This window comes from Echeneis naucrates, chromosome 23 (genome assembly GCF_900963305.1).
Source record: "Echeneis naucrates chromosome 23, fEcheNa1.1, whole genome shotgun sequence".
In the NCBI taxonomy this organism is placed as follows: Eukaryota; Metazoa; Chordata; class Actinopteri; order Carangiformes; family Echeneidae; genus Echeneis; species Echeneis naucrates.
The window spans coordinates 617,765-642,311 of NC_042533.1; the positions used below are offsets into that span (position 1 = coordinate 617,765).

The 24,547-nt window shown below is 43.8% G+C and overlaps 2 protein-coding genes across 3 annotated transcripts; one reads left to right on the forward strand and one right to left on the reverse strand.

The window, feature by feature from the left end:
• Positions 1-1,360: 1,360 nt before the first annotated feature.
• Positions 1,361-19,815, reverse strand: ptprr (protein tyrosine phosphatase receptor type R). 2 transcript variants are annotated; one of them, XM_029494680.1, is made up of 17 exons: positions 19,360-19,815; positions 18,485-18,640; positions 15,647-15,930; positions 11,042-11,155; positions 10,809-10,958; positions 10,112-10,219; positions 8,994-9,116; positions 8,791-8,909; positions 8,590-8,709; positions 6,551-6,740; positions 6,358-6,442; positions 4,163-4,242; positions 3,174-3,311; positions 2,914-3,024; positions 2,663-2,820; positions 2,456-2,569; positions 1,361-2,021 (listed from the first exon to the last, which is right to left on the reverse strand). In XM_029494680.1, the coding sequence occupies exons 1-17, from the start codon at positions 19,415-19,417 to the stop codon at positions 1,928-1,930; spliced, it is 2,202 nt and encodes a 733-aa protein (XP_029350540.1). In that variant the 5' UTR covers positions 19,418-19,815; the 3' UTR covers positions 1,361-1,927. The 2 variants fall into 2 exon arrangements, with proteins under 2 accessions (XP_029350540.1, XP_029350541.1); XM_029494681.1 differs by having other exon boundaries at positions 18,485-18,657.
• LOC115037174 (uncharacterized) lies at positions 19,257-22,760 on the forward strand. Its single transcript, XM_029495677.1, has 8 exons — positions 19,257-19,532; positions 20,410-20,487; positions 20,559-20,690; positions 20,992-21,066; positions 21,140-21,316; positions 22,047-22,094; positions 22,173-22,256; positions 22,620-22,760. Exons 1-8 carry the CDS (start codon positions 19,485-19,487, stop codon positions 22,758-22,760), a joined length of 783 nt encoding a protein of 260 aa, XP_029351537.1. The 5' UTR covers positions 19,257-19,484.
• The last annotated feature ends 1,787 nt before the right edge of the window (positions 22,761-24,547 follow it).

Here is a 24,547-nt window from a genome sequence, read left to right on the forward strand (position 1 = left end):
CTTGATTGATAATTTAGAGATGTTGAGGTTTTTACTCCAGATAACAAGCTTTCATACGAGTCAAGAAAAGGCTGATAGCTCCTAAACACGTCAGAAACATGTAAAAAACTGTATAAAAATAAAGTTATCATTACTTTGATACACCAAAATAAATCACTCACTAGATAACATAATTTACAACATCACACCGAGGACATGATTGCACAATTGTGACTTCATTTTTTTTCCCATCTTTTTGGTATAAAGTAAAATTTCACACGACAGGAAATCGTCAATGCAAAAAACAAGGTTAACTACGATATCAGTGTAAACTCTGAAACCCAGCTGCAAAAGTTTGTCTAAACATTTCTGGAGCCAGGAATTACTGAAGAAACTACTCGATGTGGCCCGACGCTAAAATCTAAAACTAAACGTCAGTTAGAATTGCAGGAGGACCAAACGGCTGAACAAAGCTTGTGTTGTTTTCTAAGACAATCGGCTTTCTGTTAGTATATCATTCTAAAAACTCTGACAAAGATAAAACCACCTTGTTAGCATTCAAAAACTACACTTCCCACAATTCTCAGCACTGCTGGCGAATCTTCATAAAAGCTGTACATATTGAACAGAGTCAACCTGTTGAATTCTTCTTGTTTTAAAAGGATGGAATATTAGATTTAATTGGTGTAACAAAATATTGCATTAGCATATGCTGCTAGTAATAGCATTAGCTTATATGTTAGCATCTATTTATTAATATAACAACCACTGATGCTAGAATGAGCCTCTCTAACACAGCTGCTTTACAAGCTCTAGCTTAGCATGGACTTATTCATGACGTTGGTTTGTTAGCTTTTAGCTTGTGTTGCGTGGCTGGAGGTAGTTCCATCTGTGACCTTAGCAATCTAAAAGTTACAACACTGTTAACTGAATAAACCAACAAACTCACCAGAAGGTTGTTTCATATTTAAGCTTCTACTTAAAGTACTCTGGTGGCTTGTTAGCAGGTGAATAATGGAGGCTATTTAGGTGGAAAATGTTTCTGTATATTTGGTATAAACTCTGTTGGATTGTGGTTTTAATATTATTTATTCAAAGTGAGATAAAGTTTATTGAAGATATTCATCTGAATTTGAATCCAGCACTTTTTTTTGTATCTGACCTAAAAGCCATAAAATCATTTCAGCTATTCTCTAAAGCATTTTGTTGTTCATTTGTACAGACATTTTGGATTAAAATGCACGCTAAAACATTTCATCATCTTTATTATTATTATTATTATTATTATTATTATTATTATTATCATCATCATCATCAGATATTATTGAATAATTTACTAGATTTTCTTGATTTCTTTTCCTTTCAATGTTTTTAGGAGTCTTGTTAGATTGTGTGTGAATAAGAATGATACTTAAAGACCTTTTCTTCTGTAAGCCAAGTGTAGGTAGAGTAGTGGATGTCGCGCTGAAGTCACAAATGGGAATAGGCTGGAAGTTTTGGTTCAACTGTGGCAAAAGTATCTAAACCAAAAGGTGCAACCAGCTAACAGTCATTTTTAAATAACCTTTCATATAAGAACACTGTTAAAAAATTATTTCAAAATCCTATAAGACACAGAAACACAATAGTGCCATTGAACAATGTACCATCAATTTGAGTTAAACTATTTCTACGTCTCCATGACAGAAAAGACGCAACAGGACAGTCGTCTGTTAGAAGTCTGAAGTTCCTCCGACGATCCGCTCAAACAAAGCATGAAGGAACAGCAAAAAAATAAGAGCGGAAACATTCCACCTTCAGGAATTCACCTGTCCTCCTTCCTTCACCAGGCTCCACCCACAACAGTCCTCATTGGTTGTCCATCAAACTCAAAGACTTCCTCCAGAATCCCATTTCATCAGAGAGAGATCGTACCTGCGAAGGGCTCGCCTCCTGGGACACTCCACACTCATTGGCCGGTTTCTGCAGAAAGGCGGGCCTCAAACAGAGTCAGTGCGTGGTGGACGAACTCGTACTGCTCGCCCGTCTGGATCATTCCACCTCTGGATGTGGACAGAGACGTCAGAGTGGTTATGACATCACACACAAAGCAAAATAAGACGTCACCATTGTGGGAGGAGATAAAGTCTTTGTCGGGACATCAGAAATTCATTCAGGCTGACAGTGTGGGGACATTTGGATAAATACAGAAGACAACAAGGACAAAACAAAACAAAAATTCATTGTGCAGATCACCTGATTGATTACAAACATCTAAATGTACCTGACAGGACCTTAAAACGTACAGTGGGGACGTTTTAGAGTCAGACGGTAATTTATATTATCTTTAAGGATAAAATACTTTCAGAGACAATACGATTTAAAACAAAGCTGCTTTTTGTGCCACCAATTGATCCCAGAAATATTTAGCTCCACTTCAGGAATCCACTGAAATGGAAGCGGAGGGTTTTGGCTAGTTTGAACTTCAGTGTCTCACCTGTCGGCTCGGAGCTGGCAGGTGATGCTCAGGACGTCCACCACTCCCTCCAGCTGCAGCTGCCGACAGCCGATTGTCGTAGCGATGAAACAGCCGGTCCGGCCAATCCCGGCGCTGAGAGATGGGGAGAAGGTGGGGGGGTTTGTTATTTCACACATATTTCAGTTGTGGCAGAAAGGTCTGCTCTCCTGATTGGAGCTTTTCTACCTGCAGTGGACGATGACCGGTCCCATGGCGGCGGTGGTCCGTCTGTCCGTCTCAACGTCGGCCATCAGCTGCAGCAGCGGCATCGCAGAGTCCGGAGTTTTGTGGTCGGGCCACGATGTGTACCAGTAATGCTGCAGCAGGCGGGTTTGATTCCCACACTAAGCAAAGATACAGTCCCAAGTCCCATCTTTAAAAAGAAATGTGGTATTTGTGGTATTTCCTGAGCAGAAGCAGACGGTTTTAAAGCCTACCTTGAGCGTCAGGCTGCGGGTGGTGTAGTGTTCACACTCTCTGATGCTGTTTACCAAAACCTCGATCTTTCCGTAGATCCCTCTCTTCTCCGGCCAATACAGAACACACTTCTACAGGACAGAAACAGACTCAGTGGAAACATCACAGCACTTGTTGTGGCGTCTGCTGAAGCATGCTTTTGGTCATGGAGCTTTAAAGAAGAAGTCAGAATATGCAGTTAAAGCGCCACCACCTTTGTTTTTCATGTTGGTCAAACTACCTCATTCTTCTCCTTCAGCTTCGTGATCATGACGATGACCGGCGCCTCTTCCTGCCACGCCATCTGCCAGAAGTCATTCACCGTGTTCACCATCGGACCTTGAGTTGCAATGAACGCCTTCTCATCACCGAGGTAACCCTGAACCAGGAGCCAACAGCGTCAACAGGGTAAAAATTATCTGGAATTTATTAATATTGCAGGTGTTGGTGACTTTGGTATATGTCCGCTGTTAATTCACGTCACTTAAATCTGGTTTTACTGTTGTTAAGGCATCAACTTCCATCAGAAATAAAGTTTCTACGAATGAAATGATGAATAATGTGCCGCACATATTTAAGACCCAGAAGAAAACAACTGTAATTATTGTGATTTCGAAATGTGTGTTGTCTTCGGTAGAGGACAGTTTTGGTCATGATGTTTTCATCAGCAGCAGATTTTATATTTGGTGTTTCTGTTTTGTCCCTCCGTGGGCTAAATGTGCTCACTGACCTTGGGCGATCTAAAATTGGTGAACAGTCGGACCGAGTGTTTGAACGCAGCTTCTGTGCTCTCATGTGGCCGACAGTTTGGACCGCGGCTGCGAAGTTTCCTGACAGGAAGAAAGTCTATTGTGTCGGAGTCTGAGAGCGACATTACAGACTGCAGTTTACTTTCACTGTGTTTGTGTTGGTGAGGAAACCAGAAGAAAAACCTGTTGGCATCCCAGATATGTGATATGATAATGTCAGCGTGTCTGTTTGTGCTTTGGCTTTAGGGGAGCCAGGACAAACACGTCGTCACAATTTACCAAATTTAAAGCAGGAAAAGATAAGTAGGTCTCTGAAAACGGGACTTATGACGTAAAATCTGAAGGTTCCATATTTTACACTTTATCTGGAGCTTTGAAGTCCACAGTCATCATCATCAAGTCTCAAAAGATAAAAGATAAAAACTGCACCGACTGAATTCTGTCTAAATCCTCGGTGCTGTGAGGTCTCTCCAACACTCACCCTGATGTAATTGGCATTAATGTAGGAGCTCAGCAGGTCGTTGGAGCTCTTGGACTTCAGGATCACTCTGGAATGAGGATCTAAGGACACACAGCAAGGACAGGAGGGTTTAGGATACAAGGAAGAAGAGAGGAGACGAGGACTGGCAAGGCAAACAGAAAAACTTTAAATCAGCCTGTTCACTCTGCACCGAGCTGCATCACACACCAGTCATCTAAAAATAACGTCCGACCAGGCGCAGCAGACTGCGGATCATTAAAGTTCACCATCACGGTCCTTTAAACTGAAAGCATGAAGCACTGACCCGAACAGAGGACTGACTTTATTCTGACCTGCTGTTTTTAGATTCAGTCTTAGTGGGTCCTGATTTGATCCAGTCTTTGGTCTAACCCTTAACATCTGATCTGGACCAGGACTTGGCCCGGCCCCACGTCGGTCCGGACCGCAGACCCGTGAGTGCGCCGAGTCTTCAGAACGGACAAAATGGACTGGACCACAGGAAGGAGTTTGACTGACAGCAGCTGGAATTGAACATTCCTTCGCCGTGATTGGCCGGAAGGAAGGAAGGAAAGAATGACCCCCCCCTCGTTGTACTGACCCTCTCCAACCCCTCTCCAAAAAATGAGCACCAATCTAAAACGATCATTGTGTGTTGCATAATGTCTTCACAACGCTCTTTTGGTCGACAGTGTGAGAACAAACTGTGCTCTGAGGAAAACGCATTGTTTGATTGTGTGTTTGTGTGCTGGATTGTGTGTTCAGGGCAGAGGGAGGTGCAATATTCGCCGACCTTGAGGTTGTTGGCCTTTGAACTGAAACCCCTCCCACCTACTAAAGCTACTTCCTGGTTCAAGAGGAAATCAGACATGAGAACTATTTTAAAGTTGTTTCTGTCTCTTAGCAACATTGAGATTAAGTCTCTGTGACTCATCGACACCTCAGCTGATTCTGACACACAAACGCAGATCAGCGCTGTTTTGAAACAAACCAGAGACCGTAAACTCATTAGGAAAACAGTTTCCCATAGACTTCAGTACACGCTGGTGTACATTCATCCACACGCCAATGTGACAGCAGCTTCCTCAGTCCCCTAAATTTATAATGGGTGACTTTAACTCAGGACTTACGTGTCCAACCACACTGGACCTGTTATGGCTCCCAAAACTTTGGAAAACCTCCAACTTTATTCCCAAATCGAAATCTAAACAGGGAAAGAACTGAACGGATACAGGCCCAGAGCGCTCACACCTTTAGTGATGAAAAACTGAGCTTATTAACGGCAAGCTTGAGCCATTGCAGTTTGCATATCGGGCAGGAAAGGGGCGGATGATGATTTTCATCTTGGACAAAATTAAAGAACATTCAGAAAAACCCCAGTCCCATGTTAGTGTTATTTAGATGCAACCACATAATTTATCTCATTTTAACCTCCCTGAGCAGATTTTATTGCTGCTTTTAGATTTTTGAACTGACAGAGTTCAGCAGGTTTTAGTGAAGGGCCAATCACCCCAGGGCGGTGTTCTCTCGCCCCCGCTGCACATCATGTATGCAGACACCTGGAGAGCCAGCCAGGTATTTAGTTAAAGTTTCTGACTGCTCTCGTCTCTCCTACAGGGCCCTGTCTGATTTTATAAAAATCTGACAAAATACAGAGGCCATTGCCAAAAAAGGTCAACAACGGATCTACCTGCTGCGGAAACTGAACTCTTTTAATGTCTCTAAATCCATTTTATGTTTAACCTTTTCTTTTATATCTTGGTTTCATGGATTGTCAGTGAAAGATAAAAACAGCTTGTCCAGTGTAGTTAAAACTTGTTCTCGGCTCATTGGATGCAGAAACATTATTGCTCATTCAGATCATGTTCAGAAAGACTTTTTCCTTGATGCCCTCTGGGAGGCGCTATCTTGCTCCCAGCAGCAAAACAAACATACGCCAATTCTTTTATTCCTTCAGCCATTAGGCTTTTAAATGCCAGCACGAGTGCATCGCACACAGTCTTTTAGGCTTTTAAGCCATTCATTTCTTTATTTTTTGATTATTGCCACTGCTGCACTTTGACAGATATGTGTATTGTTGAATGAATGTCACAAATGTCCCGTCCTTGCTGCGATCCACGTACTGCAAACTGAATTAAATAGAAGTGATCTGAATCTGAATACAATCTGAAAAAGCATCCAGCGGAGTGTGTACTCACTGGGCAGTATGGTCTTGTATCTGTTCTTGGTTCCGTGGTTTGGAATATCCAGGTCTTTGGGATCAATGAAATTCATGGGAATTTCCTGAGATGGAGAAAAAAGATTCCGATGAATTAGATGAATCAGATTTTCTTCACGACTGTAAAACAGGAAACGTGTTCCTGTTGCTGTGTGTTGTGTGTCAGTGCGTACAGTGAACTCGGCGTGCAGTTTGTGCGTGTTGTTGACGACGTCTCTCAGATGCTGCCTCGTCAGCGGCCGGCCAGCAGACAACAGGTACTCCCTCGCCGCCGACTCTCTGGGCGTCAGGACGGCCACGTTGAGCGGCTCCACGGAGCCGAGGGCCGACATGTCCAACACCAGAGACACATTGGAGCCCCGTCTGGACGGACAGACACAGGAAGAGGAGCTGAGTTAGACCCGGACCATCCCCTCCAGGTTCTCCAGCTTCAGGTCTGGGCCTGCTGTTAGAAACAGTCTTTGATTTCACACATTTTAATAAATGGAATACATTTATTCTGATTCTTTTTCATCTGGATTTGATTCATTTCTGTCTGACTTGTTTGCTGTACTAATAAATGTGTTCTTGTTACTGTTTGTTTCTGGGACAGTTCAGACCCGACAACTCGTTAACTGTCGGTGAAGTTCCCGACCAAATCTGGGAGCCAATCAGATTTGAGCTTCTTCCAGCTGGTTAATGAGGACGACACGCTTTTAGATGAAGTCTGACAACAAGGTTGGTGTTTGAAAGTCAACACAAACACTTTAAACCAATGTGTTTGTGCGTTTGTGTGGCAGGACTAAGACAAGGTGAGCTCTGATGGGCGGAGGTGGACACTCGTCTCGCTACGTGTCAGCCCGTTTCCTTGCCAGGATGCTGTCTCTTCCTATTCGTCTGATTGCTGATTGGCTGCCATCCAGAGTGGACAACGCACACACACACACACAAAAGAGACACAGACACTAAGAAAAACATCCTGTTCTCACTCTCAGCCTGAAATCTTCGTCCCTTTTTCACCTTCAGAAACAGATCGTTCCCTGAACGCTGATGTAACCAGAACAAAATGGCCTCTGAGCTCCGAGCGCGCGGTGACGGAAAACTCACGGCGGCAGATAACGACCTAAGTGCTGGACGCCGAGCCGAGTCCAGATAAAGGTGTTTTCTTTTCACTTATGAAACTACATTGGAGGGAAATGAACCGCGGCCAGCTTTTAAAGGCAGTGATGACTGAACTGAAACACGACGGCGATTCATTCCACCAAATGAAATTTAAGACTTTCATCTGGTGTTTGGAGGGAAGAGAATGACCCACATCATCACATCTCACACAAGTTTTATCAGAAAGAGCTACCAGAGCTTTACCTTTTCAGAGTTAAGACCTGAGACTTGGTTTTTACTCATGAGAAACTAGTTTTGGCATTTTTGTTCAAATTTCAATAGTGAGAACAGTAAGGGAACTAAGAATGAGGCTTCCATACAAGCCCAATAAATTCAACTTATAAATCTACGTTATTGTTTACTGGAGGAAACTGAGTGCTGTGGGCGGGGTCAGTGTACGGAGCGATGATGTAACCTTTCTGTGATTAATGAGTCAAAATGGTGGAAAACAGACTAATAAGGTGAAGAACTCCAATGTACATTTTCCTGACAGCGACACCTCCCTTTAAATAAACACCAGGACACACACACACTTGAAGACACAAACGCACAAACACGCACCTCCATCTCTGACCTTCCCAGTGACACGTACGCAGTCAACACCTGACTGGTCCAACAATCACAGGTTAGAGGTCACTGTACTCTGAACACAAACACACGCACACACACACACGTTTCATAACGTTTTAATCTGTGATGTGTTGCAGGTGTGACTGACTTCAGAATTGTGTTTGTTGGAAGTTAACACAAAGTCCTCAGATGTCACAGAGTTCAAACCCGCCACCCAACCCCTCCCCTCTAGATGGAGCATCATTTAAAAAATGAAAATCATGTTGTATTTCAGACTGAGACCAGAAACTCAGGGAGGAGGAGGGACATTTTCCCATAGACTTCAATATAAAGGGAGGAGGAGGGACATTTTCCCATAGACTTCAATATAAAGGGAGGAGGAGGGACATTTTCCCATAGACTTCAATACTATCTGATTCTTTTTACAAGAACTTCTTGTACAAGTCCAGCTCCAGCCACAAGGGCTGATGGGAAATGGCGCCTTTTGCCCCCGAACACTGACCTTTCCTGCAGACCTGCGGCTGGTTTCATCCTGAAGGGGGAGGGGCAAGGCTTCAGCTCGTTATTGGCTGTTGCTGGGGCAAAGCCGGCGTGGTTGTTGACAACAGGGACAGGGGCGGGGCTAGGAGGGGGAGAAGTGGATTCGTAAATCTTTTAATTTTTCAGCGAATTTCAGATCAAAAGTTGTTCGTCAGTAAAATACCTGGGCAGAGGGACGACAGGTGGAGCAAGGCGGCGGCAGGCTACGATTGGCTGCTCAGGAAAAGGCGTGGCTACAGCTGGAGGTAGCTCAGCTTGGACCATGCTTCCTGACGTCAGGACCTGAAGGAGACGAGGACATCTGAATGAGCCACAGCACTTTTTTGTCCCCTGTCATATTTACCGTTTGCGATGTCAGCTGAAGACCTTAGTGCCCTTTGACCTCTGGGCGGAGTCTGGAGGTACGGTCGGGGTCAGGTGGAGGTCTGGCGGCGGCGCTTTCAGCTGTCTGTCAGAAACTTGAACCTTCTCCTTAATTCGGTATAAAACCTGGAGATCAGAGAGAAGATGACAAAGTTCAAGAATAAAACTTATCTCATGTTTCTGTTCTATCTTCATCATGACGAAGGCCAAAGTCCACCGAACACAAACTACATTTTGAATCTATCTCAATGAATACATTTTCTGATTTTTAGAATTAAGTTCATATGTTTTTCCACAATTCATAGATTTTCTACAGGGCAGAAAACTGACTACATAAACTGGTTAATTTTAGTCCAGAAGTCCAGCAGGTCAGATCAGGACAACAGCACCCTCCTGTGGATCACACTCAGCATTAAAGGTTTTATTTCTACTGACGTTGTTCCAGCCTGCCAGGTTTTCAGTCGTTTTTGTTTCAGGTGGATTTGTATTTGTTATTGCTGCTGTTAATAATAAAAATATGAACATGTGGGTTGTTTTTATTTCCAGATGTCTGTTAAATTTCTCTGCTTGTAAATGTAAATGTTTTTTGACTATTCTTTATTTTCATAGATTTTATGTTACTTAATCATTCTTATGTGCCCCTAAATATTTAATATTTGGTTTAAGTGTCTAGTTTGTGTGTGTGTGTGTGTGTGTGTGTGTGTGTGTGTGTGCGTGCTTAAAGGCCAAGACGTGATGACCTTTGACCATGGACACAAATTGGCTAAAGGCGGTTGGTAGCTGTCTGAGCCAATCAGAGCGGCCGAGGACGAAGATTTAGTGACATGTAGCATGTGTGCGGGTGTGTAATTGTGTGCGTGTCTGTGTGTGTGCGTCCCCTCTATTTTGAGCGCACAGCAGTCGGCTTCTGTGGGCGTCTGTGAGCTCACCTGCTGTTTTAACATCGTCATGAGTAAAGCCCAGCTCGGCCCGTCACGGCTCAGCTCTCACCATTTTGAGGTTTCCATCACCTTTAACAAGTGAAGCTGGATTTTCCCGCCTTCATAACAATAGTCGTTCACCCTTTAAAGGCTTGTTTGACAACAGAACAACACAACTCTGTTCACAGCTTGTTTTTTTACCATCAAGCAGGTGATGACGATGACGAAGATGGTGAAGAAGAGGACGATGGCGTAAAAACCTTCTCGGCTCCACACGTGATCCCTCTGCTCGCCCTGCAGGACGTTTTTCTGCAGACAAACAGGAAGGACATGACGTCACCATCATTTCCAAATCATCTCAACAGAGCCAGAGGATTGACTGTATCCTCTGTGTTGTAAAACGTGGCTGAAGCTCCTGATAACAAGTAGCTGTTAATGCTAACGTAAGCTGAGCAGCTAGAGCAACACAACATTTAAACTGAGCTGCTGAAATGTCAACAGAACCGAAGTAAGTGGAGGCCTGTACAAGAAGAACAAGTGTTGTGTTTATTTGTAGACTTTTCTCTTTGTGTGCGTCCTTGCTGTCGCTTTGTTCCACACAGTGTCTGATTTGTTACTGTAATATTATTACAGCGGAGCTGCTACATCTCTCACTGCGGCGGGAGAGAGGAATAATATTAATATAATCTATAAAGCTGCTCTGTTCTTCCTCAGGCTGATCGATGGGACTTTAATACTTCCATTAAACTTTTAGCGGCAGCACTCTGCTCTGTAATAATCCCAATCCATCCTCTCCATCCGTCTGTCTCCACGGGGACTAATGAGGGTTCCTAACGAGCTGCGGTTACCAAGGAGACGGCGCAGCAGGCACATTAGTGGTTTTCAAACACACACACACCTCAGTTGAGACCTCTGTGATGCCAAAATGTCCCAGGTGACGGTGAAGGACCCTGACGTTCAGTGATTGGATGACCTCTTCGGCGGGGAGGGGCTCAGACATCCCCAGCCTATCAGAGGACACGAAGAGTTCGATGCCATTCGTCTTCTCCTGCAAGAGCCAATCAATCAATCAATCAATCAATCAATCAATCAGTTCACCCAGCATGCAGTAATTTTGTCTGAGAGTCTTACATTCAGCCGGTTGATGTGAACTCGTCCGGCAGGAACACTGAGTGCCGCAGCTACACCTTCCCGAAACCACCGAAGAAGACTGACGTCCAGCCTCCTCACATCCACAGCCAGGTACTGGGGGGAGGGGGGGGGGTCCATTCACATTAATGACAATTTAAACCCAGTTTTAGAAAGAAAATTTGATTTAAATCACGTTTTCCAGAGTCCAGTTTCCATCCAGCACTCAGTCTCTCAGACTTTTCTTGATTCCCAGCACACAAAATTTAATCTGTCTGCACATGAACTCTGTTTTTTTTTTTTTACTTTACATTTGGACAAAGTCCAGTGAGGAAACAGATTGATCAGGTTGAAGATTGTCGGCCCAGAAACTCTGTCGAACCAAATCCTCCCTCTGGTATTTCATCCCTTTCCCTCTCTGTTTGGCTCCTCTGGCTTTCACAACAGTCTCTCAGCTTTTAGTGATACAGGAGACAAACGAAGCACATTAAAGACCTCCGTGTGGTCTCTGGTTCTGGATCAGGCCTTGGTCCTGTATTAATCCAGTGAAAGCCTCAAAGGTGTCAGTTCACAGAGAAATGCTCACAATCTGCCACACCCCCAGCCCCGCCCACAGAGCGCTCAGTTTTATCTGGAATAAATGAAACAACTCAACAACAACACAGTTTGAGTCCAGTCTGTGCTGTGCTAAGCTAAAGAAGTCCTGCTTCAGACCCACAAACCGCTGCTACACAACTGTGTGTGTGTGTGTTTTTGTGTGGGCGGTTGTCTGCTAATGGCTATTACAACAACATGTTCTGTTGCCACTTAATTTAATATCAGGAACAATAACCACATGCAGACACACACACACACAGAGCTGATTTTATTATCATCCTCTATCTGGTTTGTTCTGTTTAACAAACGGATCTTTGTCTCATAACAGAAATAAAAATCTCCCCAGCAACAAATTAATTGGATGAATAAAAGAGATGACAATTTTTTTGTTTGATGAATTGATTATTGAAGATAAATTAACATTTTGTCCATAAACTTAAAATTTTCAGCTCTAATCGGCAGTAAAACATCACAGAGCTGAAATCATTAGGATTTATATCAAACTGCCAAAAAAGGATCAGCCAATTCGACAGTTGATGTTAAAAAGCAAAATAAGTGAACTGCTTTTGTATTTAAATTTTTTAGTTAATCACGTGACAGTAAATTTCAGATTTAGTATTTGGACACATTTGGCAGAACTGAGCATTTTAAATACGTTTTAAGATGTTTCTTAAATAAACACACACACCCTGTTCAGAGGAGATAACGAATCAACCAAGCACCCAAATGATGTTTGAACAAACTGACACAAAACACCAACAACTGCCTGTAAATAACCAGGACACAATTCTTAACTACCCGAAAACCTCCAATAAACAAACACCTTACCAAGTGAGCATGTAAACATTGTTGATCCTCCCTGTCGCCCACAGGAAGCTCCTCTGTCACTCAGCACACACAGCAGGCTGCAGCCTTTCAGTCACAGCTCAGGGAAGCAGAGCTCCATTTCCTCATCTAGTCCTGTCGTGATCTCTGATTGGCTTAGAGGAGGACAGAGCTCAACCTGCCACCTGATTGGCTGTTGTCCAGGTAATGGCATTATCCCACTGCGCTTCCTGTCACGATCAGGTGCTATTTCGGTCTGACACACACACACACACACACACACACACACACACACACACACACACACACACACACACACACACACACACACACACACACACACACACACACACACACACACACACACGGGGTAATAACCACTGATTAGCTGATGCCCCTCAGGGCAGGAGGGAGGAATCCAATTTGGGCAAATTAGCTCTCAGGTAGGGGAGGGGGCAGGCTCTGGAGGGGTTAATATGATGGAGGCTAACAAAAGAAAAAAGAACTGATTTGAAATAAAAAGATTCAACAAAAAACAAGAAAAATCTCAGAACTTATAAACTAAATCAGTTGGAGCCAAAATATTCAACCTATCTTGAAGAACAGAGATGAAAGATTATTTTCATCCCTGCTGATGAATGAATCCATTCATCCAGTTGGTGTTGTTTTTTAGCATTCTTTCACAAACAGCAGGTTTGTTGTGTCGTCTTGTGCGACAGTTTTCCTGAATCAAACAACCGTCTTCCTGTCCTGGTTTGTGATGAAACGCTAGCTTTCCAGCCTGTTCGCTCTGCTGGCGGGGAAAACGTGAGCGGCACGTGGAACATCCAACTGAATGGCATCACACACACACAGCTGAATGAGCGGGTTAATGCGAGGTTAGATTATTTACGCTTATGTTACTTCCTTTGAGAAGAAAAGAGCGGAGAGCAGCCTGAAATCTGACATCAGGCCTTTTAATGGCCGAAGTCATTTTGTAGTAAATTAATTATGGTTTGAAAATAAAAAATATTTTTATTATTAATTGAACCTGTAAGTCAAAATTAAAGGTGGATGTTTGTTAAATATGCGTTAATACAGAAAACACATGAAGCTGCAGCTATTAGATGTAAACTGAGCTAACACACACACACACACACACACACACAGCTCTGAATGAATTGTGTTTCCTTCTGTGGGTTAGATGTGGCGCTCCCTCCACTAGTCTACTAGATGTAACACACACCAATGATATGAATTATTTAATAGTGTATCTCACACACACACACACACACACACACACACACACACACACACACACACACACAATCTCCTGCTGTGATTCAGTTTCAGTAACAAATCTGCACCGAGATGTTCGGCCAATCAGATCAGCTCAAACCATCATAGGAAAGGTGCGTGAACCTGACAGGGTGCGCGCGCGCGCGCACACACACACACGCACACACACACACACACACACACACACACACACACACACACACACACACACACACACACACACACACACACACACACACACACACACGTGACTGACCATCTGGACATCTAGACCTCCATCTCCCTTTCAGCCTCCACCTAAACCCCAGTGCATTATGGGAAGGAGTGACTGTGAACACAGCACAAGTGTTTTATATTCCAAACACCAGCTGACCATTTCCCTCATGATCACATGATCAAATCAAACATCAAACCTTCAGCGAATACTCAGTTTACTAAAAGAATAATTAAACTAATTAATTCAGTTAACTGCAGATTATTTTCTGCTCTAATTAACTGCTATTGAATGTGTTTTTTTGTTAAATATAGAAGCTTTCAGCTCTGAATGATTTTTCCCTCCCTCTCCATCCTTCAGTGATGGGATCTCGTGGAGATGCGATGGGACGGCGGCGGCCTGCGGGGACGGGTCATGTGACCAGTCAGAGGAAGTCAATTAACACAGAATGGTGTTACGTAAGAGCAGTGTTGAGCCTCGCTGCAGATTCTCATTGATAAAACTGTCAGAGCATCAAAACGGGCTGAAAATAAAATAAATCCTTTTTGTTGAGGCCAAAAACACAACGTCACCAAAAAGAGTGACGGTTGATTGGTTGAAAGTCAGATTGTATTGAAGTCTATGGGAAAATGTTCCTCCTCCTCCCTGACTTATTGGCTCAGTAAATGTTTCCAGAGTTCAAATGTGGTCGCCTCAGATACAAGCAGTATTTTTAGACCTTCCTGGTCCACATTTTTTTCAGACGGGGATCTCCAAGATGAATATATTATTTAACAAAGGACAGTTTTAGATGTCTGATTAATTTTTTATTTCACTCAGCAGAGTTTGTTTGACTCCTGTGAGGACCTGGGACGGTACAAAGGTCCGTCTGGAGACACCAGCTCCCCTCGTCTGTCTTTCAGTTTCCACTGGAGGAGTGTTCTCCAGATTGCCCAAACTCCCACGATGCATCTGTGCTGACAACACCTCTGACTGTCTCAGAGGATTGTGGGAGTTTTGGCAGAAAGACTTCAGAGTTAACGAGTGTAGATTTTAATTTAAATCAATAAACTAATGCATTTCTTCTAAAAATAAACGTGTGTGAAGTTTAAAGTTGTGTGCTGATGAAGTACGACAACTAATGAATGGACTTCACTGTTCAGAGTGATAAATGTGGGTCAAAGCTGAACAGGAGCTCATACAACGTTCACCTACGAACGAAATAATGATGAGACGAAAATGTAAATGACAGAGGGCCAAATGATCCGTCTGCCTGTCTCTACCTGTCTCACTGTCACCGAGGTCGCTGCTGTTTATCTGTCGGTTATGTAACGGCCCGCTGTGAAGGTAAGTGGGTCTCTCACACACACACATTCATGATTAGGGTTTCCGTGGCAACAGGGAGCGCAGCATCTTTCCTCCAGTGCTAAAGATAGAAGAGCCTGCAGCTCCTCGTCCATCATTCACTCACTGTCCATTTGCTCTGACCTCTGACCTCCTCTGTGTCAGTAACCTTTGACCTCTGAGAGGGCGGAGGCGATCCTCGTTCATCAAATGACGCCCTTAATGTGTTTGTGGCTCTTCAGAAATAAAACTGAAGCTCAGAAACATTTGCAGCATCGCGGTGCCGTCGCAAACTGGACATCAGGTTCATTTCAAACACAAACCTCCTCCCACTTCCTCTCTCTCACCCAATCAGGGAGCAGATTACTCACCATGGTGACGAGATGGCGTGCCGACACGACGGCGTGCTCCGGCAGCACCTCATAATGCGGCCTTGCCAACAGGTTGAGGGTTCGCAGCCCGTTGGGCTCCTGACGGAAGCGGGACTCTGCAAGGGCGGTCGGTGTCGGAGGGTGGTGACGATGACGATGACGATGACGATGGAGGTGGAGGGAGTCGTCAACATCACGCCGCTGGGTGAAGTCATGTTGAGGCTGCAGATGACCGGGGCAACGTGAAGGGAAGAGGCGAAGCTCGTGGTCACTGGACGACGACTCTAAGAGAGGAAGAGGAAGATATAAAAGAAGGAGGACAAAGGTTTGTGTCTTTATCTTCGACCTGGATGTGTTTGTTATAAAACAGAAGACGAACAAATGATCTTCATGAAGATTTTCTGATTTTAAGAGATTTGAGAAGACCACAGATCAGATTTAAAATCAAAGATAACATGGAGGTCTCCCTTCAGCCCAAGAGACCTTTACTGTTTCCCTGCTTCTACTGTCAGAGTTCCTGCTGGCGTTCATACAACGTGATTACGTTTCCACCTCAGAATTTTTCTTTTTTAACGGGCCTTTAGTCTAATTTCTGCACAGATCCATGAACAACGCTTTAAGCCTGCAGCGTTTCCAACAGAACATTCAGAGCTGGAGATCCCATCTGTCTGTCAGCGTCTGCTGTCATAGCGTATCCGTTCAGGATGGAGGTTTTCATGAGTCCGCCGGCGGCCCAGAGGAAACCCCCTGACTGAACCCGGCCAAGCGTGACCAATATGAAGGCTGCATAATTCATCCTCAGGCCTTATTCATCCTGAGAGAAGAGGAAGACCGACAAATACAACTGAGCGAAGCAGCTTTTTGACTCCCGGCTTCACATTTACAACGATGGAGGTTTAATGTTGAGACCTGAAAGGAAAACCTTCCAGAGCTGGATCTGGGCCCAGTCTGATGGATTTACTGTGTTCGTTGGAGCTGGTTGTTGTGCTGGTTTGATGGAAACATTTTATTCGTAGCTTTCATTTGCAGGAAATAAACATCTGGAGCAGATGTGAGGGCTAATTAACGAACAGATATATTTCTGTTACTGTAACTCCTACACAGACTGAAGTCCTGTTCCGGCTCAGGAGTCAGATCAACATATATCTACTCAGACCTGCACTGGTTATGTGTTAATGTGATGATAAACAACAATATAGCAGCCGTTGTGGGGGTCCAATTAAATATTTATGCAGATTAAAGTGATGCTGGAAGTTTCGGTCCGACCTCCACGACCCCATCAGCTGACAGACCGCCTGTCTCTGAAACGGCCTGTTTGTACTGGCAGAGAAACCACCGACAGGAAGCCAGCAGAGAAATATCTGACAGCCTCCTCTGACTCGTGTCTACCAGCCTGTCTGGCTGCTGAAATCAGGAATATTTTTTCTCGGCTGCAACGGAGCCAAAAACCATAAATGTGGAGAGAAATCGTGAATCTGGTCCTCACACAGTCGATAACATCCGGACTGATCACAGGAGCTTCCTGGACCGAACCGCTGCGACAACAGCCAACTGTCTGTGAGAAAACACATCCCACTCCTCCATCCAGTTCAAGTCCCACATTTGGTTTAAACTCCCTCTGCGGTTTATTGTGAAGGACCATTAAATAAAACAAAGAAAATTCACTGAAATACGTTCTAACATCCAGAATCAGGTGTTCGCGTTTCTTTGGCAAAAACAAATGTGTGAGTTTGATGAAAAACAGGAAGCAGCAGGTTAAAGATGGACCCAACCTCCCTCCATCTCTGGAAATCTTCTCCCTAGCGACAGCGTCCCGGTTGCTATGCACAACGCTGATCTGAGCCGAGCCCTGATTGGACGTGGGCTGACGGGCAGCTCAGAGAGGAGACGACATGCGTCTCCATGCGATGTTCTTAAATTAAATATGATCCATCAGTGAGTCTCGGTCTTTGTGTTCTCGTGGGTTTCAGTTATTCTGCAAGAAAACTGAAATGAAAATACGCTGCAGATAAACCTGATTCTGAATAACACCAACAGCTGAGCTGACTGAGCGAACAGAAAACTATCCAGATGTCACTTTGTGACGGATGTTCCTGGAAACATCTGGAGTTTATATGATTATGAATTTTTAAATCTGCATTATTGCTCAACATGTTCAACCACAGACCGTCTCTGGACAACCTTCTGGTTGTGAAGTACAGCCGAAGCCGAAGCAAGTTTTTATTTTATCTTTGACCATCAGCAGGCGACTCCACTGGTTGATAGAAGTCGTCAGGCTGTATTGAAGTCTATGGGGAAATGTCCCTTAAAGTCCAGAACACATCAGATCCACCTTCTCCTCAAATTATGGTTTCTACTGGTTTCAAATGACAAGATGGCAAACAGACAAATCAGAAACAAGTCAGAAAAAGATTTAAGAGCAGCAGCTGACAGACTGATGAATGACGTCAGTGACCGTTGAAAGTTACTAAATAGACCTTTAAATAAATCAATTTGTCTGATCATTTGTCTGTTTTAGCATAAAAAGCAGGGAAGCAAAGTCAAACACAGAAAACACAAGCAGCTTCCAAAGAAACTGCTGAATAACAGAAGACTGATCAAACCTGAAATTATTTCATGAGTCAATGAAACATGGAGGACCAGCTCACTGATCTTTCGTCCAGCAGATTTGGGTTTCTGGGGGGAGCACATAAACAACAGCAGTAAAAACAAACTCATGCTTCCTTTGTTCAGTCTCTCTCCTGCACAGCCTGTCAGCCTCCGACAGGAAGCGGCTGATTTCACGGATCAGACATGTTGGTGCAGGTCACAGAGGTGAATCCAAAGCTGGTCGCTTACCTGAGAGCAGGATCTGGGTCCATGTGAAGACCAGGATCAGAAACATGCTGAGGGCGGAGGCGGCTCCGGAGATCCGACAGCGGCCTGGCTGAGGGAGGAGGACCCGCTGCAGCTGCTGCAGCTCCGGGAGGGAGAGCAGGATTTTTCCACCTGAAGCTGAAGACCGAGAGGAGCTGATGATGATGATGATGATGATGAGAGGAAGGGGAGGAGAAAAGGGGGCGGGGGGACAGGAGGCTTTATTACGTTCATTTATTTTTATCATAAATGAACCTTTTTATTTTTATTCGTCATCGGTTGATTTTAACGTGTTTTGTTTTTCATCCAAAACATATAATGTGTGCAGATCAGCTCCCTCATGTCTCTCTAACGCCACCAGCAGGTCAACACATGCATTTGATTTTATTATGAAGTGGCCATACAGGAAGTAGTTAGTCTGTGGCTCTTATTCTGAAGGGCAGCTTTGTGGCATACCCTCCCCCCCCAAACAAAGGTTCTCATATCAATAAATGCAAATAATCAATTAGCTCTCTGATTGGCTAATTAGCTCCAGTCTAATGGTCATTAACAGCGCTTGAGCAGGAAAAGTGTTCAAATAAAGTCATATCAGTTTTTTCTGTTTTCACATGAAAGCACACAAAACAAAAAATACCAACTGCAGGCTTCCATGTAGCAGCAGAGGCCAAAGGAAGTCAGCATAAAAGAAATGAGGAAAAACTACAATAATGTTGAAAAAGTAAAGATTTTTTGTGAATGATTCAGAGAGTTCAGTTCAACGTTCGTTGAACTAACCCTAACCCGTTCATCTGCAGTTGAGTCATGAATTCATTGTTCAAAATGAATGTCTAATAAATTCCTTCTCTGTTGGGTCTTACTTTCATTTTCTGTCTCTGACTGAACCTCCCCCTGGAAGGAAGCCCTGCCCATCTTCATCACCTCTTCACTTCACTTCCTCCCCGACACCAACATCTGTGGATGCTCCTGCAGTAGGTGCAGCATCATGACTTGGGTCGGTCGTCTCTTCATCATCATCAACATCTTCCTCCTGGTGAGTTCCTGGATTCTTTTTGAGCAGAAGAAGCTGGATCAGGTTTAGGAGTCATGATGATGCAGGAGGATTTTGATCCAGGACAGACCAGGACTGACATCTGCTGCTCAAGCAGATGAGTTGCATCCGTGAGTCAGGAATCAAACTGCACATCGGTGTTCAGACTGAAGCTTGACTTGCTTTTGTTCCACAAAAGTCCAAAATCGTTTTCTGTTTGTTGACAAATCAGCTAATTGTCTCGCATCTGATTATCAGTTATCCTGCAAAATTAGAAATTGTTGAGTAAGACAATAGATACCTGATAAAACCTTATAAAAAAAAAACAAAAAACAAATAAAGTGCTTGGTATGAGTAATATATCAAACATCTGAATAAGTCAAGGTAGAGTCACACATTAAGACACATTCCTCTCGTCAGGTGATCCAAACTTCAGGCCCCAGAAGGTCTCAGAGCAGGTCCTGGTTCATAGGTGGTTAAAAACAGCTACAGCACACTTTAAACCCTCAGAAGTCATTAAAAGACGTTTAAATCCAATCCTAAATAAAATAATCAATCCCAGGATGCCAATGATTCTGGGTCCCAAACCCAAACATATGGAATTAATGTTGATTTAATTTGATGTAATGGAGCGTGTTCGATGCCGAGGTCAGCAGGAGAGGATCTGCAGGTTTGGCCTGGACCTAAAGGTGTGAGAGCTGCGGTGTATGATTTCAGCAGGGAGAGCCTGAAGGCATCACGGAGCCTTCCTGACTCACTCTGGGACGGAGAGCCTCTGAAATATTTATTTCTAATCTGGAAGCTCAGATCACTCCAGCTTTGTGGGGTCAGGACTTGGTTGTGGTTTGTGATGCAGACTGACCGTCCTGTCGTCTTTCAGATCTTGACGGTCCTGGACCTGGTCCTCTGTCTGGACCTGCTGCCTCGAGCTGATGACGGTTCACATCGTGATGATGATGTAAGAACCGACACACTCAACACACACACACCAGATTATGACACAACACTAATTAACTCCCTGTCTGCCAGTTGGAAGCTCAGGTAACCAATCAAACTGCCTCCTATGTTATGGAGAGGAAGGTGGGTACCATAGCGATCATGGCGGTCATCCTCCTGGGAGTGGGAGCAGCTCTGAAGAAGAACCTGGTGGCTCTGAGTCTGGTGAGAAGAGTCTGAGATAAACGTGATTTTAAAAACTAAAAACTATCTGAGTTCAGTTTTACATCTCCAGAAAGATCTGTCAGCCAATCAGGAGAGAGCATGTCAGCCATCTTGTTTTTGTTTAGTTTTTTTTTACCAGTAGAAACCATATTAGGAGGAGAAGGTGGATCTGGCCTGGAGCAGGCTGTTCATCACACAGTAGTCCAAGTCCAGGTTTAGAGACGTGGTCCCAACAGGACCAGGGTCCAGATGTTGAAGCAAAAAAAATCTCACAATAACCAGCGTCACTCTTCTTCTATAGTTCCTGGGCGGCATGGTGGCCGGGAGTCTGCTCATGCTGAAGGTCGACGTCACTGCCGCCACGGTCCGTCCACAGGTAGGAGTCCTTCAGAAACCTGTCCGTTAAATCAGAAACACTCAGCTGGCGAGTGTCTCTTCTTTGTGTCCAGCTGGAGAGAGTGATGGAGGAGTGGTGGCGTTCCCGTCTCCCCCTGGACCAGGCCTCAGACAGCATCCAGGACTGGGTAGATGGTCTCCAGTCAGCAGTAAGAACCATCCACTGTGTCTTCACTGTGTACAACGAGCTGCAGCCTGCAGGGGGCGCCATCACTTCTTCCTCTCTTGTGGTTAGTTTGGCTGCTGTGGAGTCTTCAGCTACAAAGACTGGGAGGACAACGTCCCCGACTCCTGTCTGTGCAGCCAGACGAGGGGAGCTGAAGAAGAGAGGACGGACGACTCGTGTCAGACCATCAGCCACAGCGTACGAACACAGACGAGACCAAAACATATTAAACATGACATTTTCCACCAATTTCTGCATTTTTCTGTTCTTTTGCTGGAACTTTTCCACCGACTGTCCACTCAGGTCATTTCTTCAGAGAGAGACAAAGATCTAATTGGCTTAATTATGAACGTCAATAAAATATTTCTGGTTCAGGTTAAAAGTTGTTCCTGCAGCTGACGAGATTTCAGTGACAATCATAATTCCCCAGAGTGCTTACTTATAACCTGAACCTGAACTGAACCCTGAACCTGAATCTGAGCTTAAACCAGAACCTGAACCTGAACCTGAACTGAACTGAACCTGAATCTGAGTTTAAACCAGAACCTGAACCTGAACCTGAACCTGAACTGAACTGAACCTGAATCTGAGTTTAAACCAGAACCTGAAACTGAACTGAACTGAACTGAACCTGAATCTGAGTTTAAACCAGAACCTGAACCTGAACTGAACCCTGAACCTGAATCTGAGCTTAAACCAGAACCTGAACCTGAACCTGAACTGAACTGAACCTGAACCTGAACTTAACTGACAGACATCCATGTCCACTGAGCTTTCTCATTTTTCTCTTCCAGAACTTCGTGCTGAGACTTTTCTGGCAGAAGAAGTTTGTCTTCACGCAGGTTAGTGATTTTATTTAATCCATCAGTTCATCTTGAATTCTAAATTAAAGGGTCTACTTTCTGTTTCTCCATCCTCAGCCCTGTTTTCCCTTCACCAAGACATCGGTCAGAATAAATACGGACGTCCCGCTGCCTCTGAATGTGTCTCTGTTCATCCTGATGGTGAGTTATTCCATCGGACAAACACTTTCACATTGCTGTAGAATAAGTGATAACGTCTAGATATATTCAATTTTTTAATGCAGCCTTTAAATTTTATAATCTTGGTTCATTTGTGTTGAAAAAATGTTTTTTAAATCAGTTACTTTTGTCGTCTGTTGTAATTATACGTGCTAAAATAAGTCTGTCCAGACTTCACTTGAATTTCATCATTTGCTGTTCACTTCCTCCAGATCATGCCGATGTTTCACAATTTTCTGCTCCCAGATTTCTGACTGATATTTATCTTTATTAGTATTTTGTTGTTGTCTTGTTAAAATGACCCCTATCAGTGAATCTAATGTGTGTGTCTGTGTGTGTGTGTAGCCTCTGGCCTCTGTGCTGTCGTCTCTGATGATCTATCAGATAATAAAAGCCACCAACAGGCCCGCCGCGCCGCCGTCCACGATGGTGACGCTCTCCGACAACCCGCCTGCCTACCATCAGCTGCACAACCTGCCTGATTAGACAAAACCACAAAACCACAACAGGCGTCAACAACACAACTGTCACCATGAAGATCAAAAGATGAACTTTAATTTCTGACATTAGTCCTGATGGTTTGGGGATATTAATGCTTTTGCTGTTGTTGTGTTTAAATGTAAATAACTCACATCCTGTTTAGGAAGGCGTTGGCTGGTTGGTGTCTTTAGAACGTAAAGCTGAAAATACTTCAAATAAATTTAACAACTACTGTTTTTTTTTTCTATCAGGAAGTTTATTGAACATGAAGCTTAAACACACATCGTGTTTTTGGTGTGCACTGCGTCATCTCTATTTCCTCAGTCAGTTTATTAGGAACATGTGAATTACAGACGAACACTGTTGTCTTAGACGAGTTATATCAAAAAAAAACAAGCTGGACCGAAATCCAACAAGAGAAGAACTTCAGCTGCTCCAAAACAGTTTCAGTGTGAATCTGGGAGCAGACTTTTGGGAAACAGCTCGTCTCCTTTAAACTTCCTTAGATTCCTCAGCTCTGAGTCACTGCAGGACACACACACACACACACACACACACACAATTTCATGTTTTCCCGGAAATCTGGTCAAACATTCAGCTCTACTTTTCCATCATCCTCAGTGTGCCATCAACACAACAACTACAAACACACACAACAGCCACAAACACTAACAAAACAACCACTAACACACACAAAACAACTACAAACACACACAACAGCCACAAACACTAACACAACAACCACTAACACACACAAAACAACTACAAACACACACAACAGCCACAAACACTAACACAACAACCACTAACACACACACACAAAACAGCCAATAACACAACAACCACTAACACACACACACAACTACAAACACTAACACAACAACCACTAACACACACACACAAAACAGCCACTAACACAACAACCACTAACACACACAAAACAACTACAAACACACACAACAACCACTAACACACACAAAACAACTACAAACACACACAACAGCCACAAACACTAACACAACAACCACTAACACAAACACACACACAACTACAAACACTAACAAAACAACCACTAACACACACACACAACTACAAACACTAACACAACAACCACTAACACACACAAAACAACTACAAACACACACAACAGCCACAAACACTAACAAAACAACCACTAACACACACACACAAAACAGCCAATAACACACACAAAACAACTACAAACACACACAACAGCCACAAACACTAACACAACAACCACTAACACACACACACACACACACACAACTACAAACACTAACAAAACAACCACTAACACACACACACAAAACAGCCACTAACACAACAACCACTAACACACACAAAACAACTACAAACACACACAACAGCCACAAACACACACACACACACACACACACACACACACACACACACAACTACAAACACTAACAAAACAACCACTAACACAACAACTACAAACACACACAGCAGCCACAAACACACACACACACAAAACAATTACAAAGACACACAACAACTACAAAGACACAAAACAATTACAAACACACAACAACTACAAACACACACACACACACACACACACACACAACTACAAACACACAGAAAACAATTACAGACACACAAAACAGCCACAAACACTAACTCACACACAAACACACACAAAATAACTGCCTGTGCTGCAGTTTGTGTCTGTGTCTCATAATGAATGGCGTGAAAACAAACACAAAGAGACCAACCCAACAGAACCGGGCTGACAGAGGAAACTGGACCGG

Coding starts and splice junctions, on each gene's coding strand:
- ptprr (XM_029494680.1), bottom strand. CDS start 19,417: ATGAAGATGGGCAGGGCTTCCTTCCAGGGGGAGGTTCAGTCAGAGACA. Junction 6,741..8,589: donor GCCGCAGGTCTGCAGGAAAG/GTCAGTGTTCGG, acceptor CTGTCCGTCCAG/ACGGGGCTCCAATGTGTCTC. Junction 2,821..2,913: donor CCCGCAGCCTGACGCTCAAG/GTAGGCTTTAAA, acceptor ATCTTTGCTTAG/TGTGGGAATCAAACCCGCCT.
- LOC115037174 (XM_029495677.1), top strand. CDS start 19,485: ATGACTTGGGTCGGTCGTCTCTTCATCATCATCAACATCTTCCTCCTG. Junction 20,488..20,558: donor GTTCACATCGTGATGATGAT/GTAAGAACCGAC, acceptor CCTGTCTGCCAG/TTGGAAGCTCAGGTAACCAA. Junction 22,257..22,619: donor TGTCTCTGTTCATCCTGATG/GTGAGTTATTCC, acceptor GTGTGTGTGTAG/CCTCTGGCCTCTGTGCTGTC.